At 52.1% G+C, this 5,588-nt stretch overlaps 1 protein-coding gene across 1 annotated transcript in view; it reads left to right on the top strand.

The window, feature by feature from the left end:
• Positions 1 to 1,018: 1,018 nt before the first annotated feature.
• LOC310812434 (RNA-binding motif, single-stranded-interacting protein 3-like) overlaps positions 1,019 to 5,588 on the top strand; it is a gene marked incomplete at its 3' end in the record, with an annotated part of 165,207 nt that continues 160,637 nt past the window's right edge. The window contains 1 exon segment of the mRNA XM_083680987.1: positions 1,019 to 2,516. Within this exon segment, the coding sequence (XP_083537113.1) occupies positions 2,442 to 2,516 (75 nt within the window). The 5' untranslated portion in view covers positions 1,019 to 2,441.

Raw genomic sequence — 5,588 nt, 5'->3', positions numbered from 1 at the left:
TAGCTAGAGAGCTGTTCTCAGCTGGTATATATCTAGAGAGCTGTTCTCAGCTGGTATATTGTATAGCTAGAGAGCTGTTCTCAGCTGGTATATATCTAGAGAGCTGTTCTCAGCTGGTATATTGTATAGCTAGAGAGCTGTTCTCAGCTGGTATATATCTAGAGAGCTGTTCTCAGCTGGTATATTGTATAGCTAGAGAGCTGTATACCCTGAGGCACTCCTACCACCCTATGCTCTCAGAGCTCTCATAGGCTACGAACTCTCCACACGTTGTGGATGGAAGGTGTTGTCTGTGTTGTTTGACGACGGCGAGACAAGCTCTATCTGACAGGAAGGATGCCCAAGGCCTATTGTATGTTGTGAGACAGCACCTGTTCTGTAGAGTAATAGCATGCACAGTGTGTGTTCTACCTCCAAATCTACAATTAAGCAGGTTTTTGTATTCTGGTCTGTCATGGTTACAGTACATAAGACATATGTTGGCTCTGGGCTAACAAGCACAATGCAGATGCTGGGATTTGACAGGGGTCTTATCATAGCAGCATGGAGGGTATAACGTACAGTACACAGGATGTTGATATAGGCACTGTCATTGACTTTCATTCTTCTGTCCTGTTTACTAAACTGTTGCAAGAAGAATGTGAATGACTGAAACTCTTCAGTAAAATGGCAGTTACAGACACAAGGATTTTGTATACTTTTATAAACCCCAGATTGATGTGGGAATAGTTTCCTCCAGGCAGCAGGTCCACAGGCAGCCAGTAGGGGGAATCGACTCCTCACACAGCCCCTCTCCCTGCTCCTCTCCCTGGCTGTGGAAGCACTGCAGCCCCTGGTCTGTGTCTGGTTCTCTCTCTCGCTACGGAGCTGCTCAAGTCCCTCCTACCCGCCGGAAAGGAGGAGGCGGTCTGCTCACAGTGCAGGACGAGCCCCCTTACCGCCCTGTCACAGTGTGGTGGATAGAGAGAGAGAGAGAGAGAGAGAGAGAGAGAGAGAGAGAGAGAGAGAGAGAGAGAGAGACAGAGAGACAGAGGGAGACAGAGAGAGCGAGAGAGAGCGCGCGCACGAGAGAGAGAGAGAGAGAAACAGTGACAGAAAAAGATAGAGAGAGAGAGAGAGAGGCTGGCTGCTTGCTGGGAGGAGTGAGAGCAAAGCAGGCGAGGAGAAACAAGGAACACATTTTACAAGAGCAGGAAGAGGGAGGATTGCAGACGAGGGACGTGTACGCTGTCTGTGAAGCACCTGGGACACTGTCATTGTGCTTACAATTTTTTTCCCCCCCTCTCTCTCTGAACCAGTGGACCGAGCGGTAGCAGCGTGGTGGAGATTGTATATTTTTCTTCTTCTTCTTCTTCTTCTTCTTCTTCCTCTTCTTCTTCCTCTTCTTCTTCTTCTGTGTGCAGTATCAATTAGGACTGGGATAGTGTGTGTGTGTGTGTGTGTGTATGTGTATGTGTGTGTGTGTGTGTGTGTTATCTGCTCTCTGACTGGACTGCTTCACACACACGCCGAGAGGTTAGGTTTTGGTGTTTCCTCTGTTGTGTGCTCTGTTCTATTCTCCGCTCTATTCTCCGTGTTCCCATTCTGCCTCTTCCCAAAGTACATCTGTCAGCTGCTGCTGCCGAAGATATCTCCCTGTGTCGGACAGAGCTGCACACCGCCTCCAGAGAGAGGGAGAGAGAGCGAGAGAGAGAGAGCGAGAGAGCGAGAGAGAGAGAGAGAGAGAGAGAGAAAGGGAGGCAGATATACAGATACACAGTGTGTGTGTGTGTTTGTGTGAGAGAGACGACAGAGAGAGAAGAGAGTGAAGCTGAGAAGTGAGCAAGGCTATCGCGGGGAGAAAAAAAAAAAAGCCTCAATAGAGAAGTGAAGATATCCTCCTCCCCCCCCTTTTTCCTCGTCTTTCCTTTTTTCCCTTTACTCCTCTCCTCCTCTCCTGTGTGCCCACGATCGCAGGACTGCCTCAGCCACTGCCACCTGCTTCTTCTCCTCCTCATCTTTTTCCTCCTCCTCCTCCTCCTCTTCGCTCCTCTGCCTCTCCGTCAGCCCTCCACTCCTTACTCTCGGACGACAGCCCTGTAGAACGCACGGCGGTTCTGGACTTCCGGACGCCAGCCCCCCTGTAGAACGCACCGCGGTTTCTGGACTTTTAACTCCGGTTGGGAAATATCGCCCGTGAGAGACTGAAGTGAGCACCTATACCTCGGAGTGAGGAGATTACCACAAGGCGTCGTCGGAGCAGGATCTCCCCTCACAGAGGCAACCCCTCTCCCAGCCACTGTCCACCAGACGGACTCTCCAGAGGAGGAGGAGGACAAGCCACACAGCGGTGCCTACAGGAACGAGGAAACGTACCCAGTACAAGCCCCAGTACGAGTCCCCCCCCCCACCGCAGCCTCCCAGCAACCATTCCCCAACACTGGGCTTAGGATTTCAGCTACATGGGCAAGCGATTGGAACAGCAACCAATGTACCCTCAGTACACTTACTACTACCCCCACTATCTCCAGACCAAGGTATGGTTCTCTACCTCTCCGGTTCCTTTACGCTCTTTCGTACCTCTCTAACCTCCTCACCCCCTACCCCCCCCGCTCCCTCCCTCCCTCCCTCTCTCCCACCATCCTGTCAGGTTGTTGAGTAGGAGCAGGGGGGGGTATGATGGATGGGTTGGCTACTACTACCCCCACTATCTCCAGACCAAGGTATGGTTCTCTACCTCTCCTGCTCCTCTACGCTCTTCCGTACCTCTTTAACCTCCTCACCCCCCCCTCCCTCACTCCCTCTCTCCCTCTCTCCCTCTCTCCCTCCATCCTGTCAGGTTGCTGAACCTCTCCGGTTCCTCAACGCTCTTCCGTACCTCTGTAATCTCCTCACCCCCTCTACCGCCCCCCCCCCACCCTCCTTCCCTCCCTCCCTCCCTCCCTCCCTCCCTCCCTCCCTCCCTCCATCCTGTCAGGTTATTGAGTAGGAGTGGGGGTGGGGGGGTGGGGGGGGGGGGTATGATGGATGTGTTGGCCTTGGCCTTGAGGGTTTCGGATAGCAAAGTGCCTCAGTGGGTTTGCATGTCTCTGTCACTGGGTGAGGGATCACGGTGCTGGTTTGTCCAGCCTGTGTTCAGTGAGTGGAGCTGTCCGGAGGCTCGTTCACTCACTCAGGGTAACGACACTACCATAGGGTCCGGGGGGATTTTTTTTTTTATTATTAGTATAATTTTTTTTACTTTATCATATTTCATATTCCGATTGGGAAGGAGATGACAGCTCAGATTTTTCTCATGTTTTGTTAGGTGTGATGATGTACATGTCGATGTTAAACATGAAATATGCAGTGAAATATCATATTCACAACTAATGGTGTGGCATGAGTCAGCAAGAGCCCTATGAGTGTTGAGATGACTGGATACCCATATCACCTATCCTACACCCATACCCCCAGGAATACAGCTGAACCAGTGGAGGCTGGTGGAGGTAGAAATCGGAGGACGGGCTCATTGTAATGCATAGAACGGAATGAGGAACACACATGTTTGATACCATTCCTCAACCGATTCCATGCATTACAATGAGCCCGTCCTCTGATGTCTACCTCCACCAGCCTCCCCTAAGTTGAACCCATATCATCACACTGTGTCATTATACTACTACTGGTTGAGAACATCATGGTGGCCGCCTGTGGCAGACAGACAAACAGATGGACAGACAGACAGACAGGCAGGCAGGCAGACAGACAGACAGACAGACAGACAGACAGACAGACAGACAGACAGACGGACAGACGGACGGACATACGGACAGACAGACAGACAGACAGACAGACGGACAGACGGACAGACGGACATATGGACATATGGACATACGGACAGACAGACAGACAGACAGACAGACAGACAGAGAACGATCGACCGACCGACCGACCGACCGACCGACCGACCACCACCCACCAGACAGAGAGAGAACAGGCACCAGACAGGCAGCAGAGAGGCACCATGACCATGTTTGCCCTAGCTGTGTTATGCCTCAGTACCTCTGGGCATGGAAGCCTGGACTCTGCCTGCTGGATGCAGAGTTGGACACACTCAACATCCAGGCACCAAATACAATAATGGTAGAATAGAATGGAATAGAATGGAATGGAATGGAATTAAATAGAATAGAATGACATTGTTCCAAAGGGAATTTCATGTTTTTATTAATAGAGAGTTTGATATGGATGAGGTTTCCTCTCCTCCTCATGGCAAAGAGCTGCTGACGTCTGAGGTAGCAAGCTGGCGTATACAGAGGAGAGGCCACCCCACCTGGCAACCCAACTGGCAACCCAACCGGCTCTCCCTTCTCGCTCTCCCTCCTCTATCTCCCTTCTCTCTCTCCCTGTTTCTCTGATTTATAGTTTAATACATTTGTGCTGCTGCCATATGGCTTCCCTCTCCCTCCTCCTCCTCTCACCCCCCTGTCCCCCTCCCTCTCTCCTTCTCTCAATCAACCTCTCCCTCCCTCTCTCTCTCTCAGTCTCTCTCTCTGTCTCTCTCTGTCTCTCTCTTTCTCTCTCTCTCTCTCTCTCTCCCTCTCTCTCTCTCTCTCTCTCTCTCTCTTACCCCCTCCTCCCCCTCACCCTCTTTCTATCATCTTTCTATCTCTATCATATCTCAGAAAAGCTCATCTCAGGACCCTCAATCCGGGTATGCCCTTTACCCCCCCCCTTCTCTCCCCTCCTCCCTCCTCCCTCCTCCCCCCACCTCCATCACTGTTCCACTGCAACAGACTCACCCGCCCCACCCGCCCCCGCCCTCCTCTCCCATCGTCACCTCCCCCCTCCAAGGTCAGCCGGTGCAGATCGGATCTTGCCTCCGTCAGCGATTGATGTATCCTTGAGAGAGATCCATGTCATGCAAACTCGCCCCGACAGTGGCTTCAGAGCTAACAGCCACGCATTTCCCTTTCCACAGCAGGGAGAACATGCTGGTTTCAATGGCTAGATTGAGTGCATGGCTGTTGGTCTTTAGGTGCTGCAGTGTTCTGGGTCTGTTACAGGGCCGGTAACGTGAGAGCAGAGCAGAGCAGAGGGCCTGTCTGTGGCAGACAGAGCCGGGGAGAGCTATCCCACGCTCCCCATTAATGATCATTGATCGCTAGATTAGAAGAGAGGGCCTTGGCAGGCAGTTTCACTCCCCTGCATCAGATGGCAGCCATTTGGCCTTGTAGACACACAGACACACACACACACACACATGTATACGCACACATGTGCACACGCACACGCACGCCAGCACACGCACACGCACACGCACGCACGCATGCACGCCTGCATGCCTGCATGCACACACACAAACCATCAGTCAGGAGTCATCTCGGTCCTCCTATTAATCTTCATTGCAGCATGCGCTGGATATGGCCTCATTCTCCCTTGGGTGAGCATAAATAACTGCCAGGGATGAGGAGGAGGAGGATGTGTGTGTGTGTGTGTGTGTGTGTGGGCGGGGGGGTAACTCATACCAAATTGTTGCCATTCGCGTTCCTATTCGACTCCCATTTTATGACACACGTCGGCGATGCTCCGCAGAGGAACATGTCGAATACAGAACATCTGGGTTC

The sequence above is a fragment of the Argentina silus genome (genome assembly GCF_951799395.1).
Source record: "Argentina silus genome assembly, chromosome: 11".
Lineage (NCBI taxonomy): Eukaryota > Metazoa > Chordata > Actinopteri > Argentiniformes > Argentinidae > Argentina > Argentina silus.
This window is presented reverse-complemented; position numbering and strand designations above follow the sequence as displayed.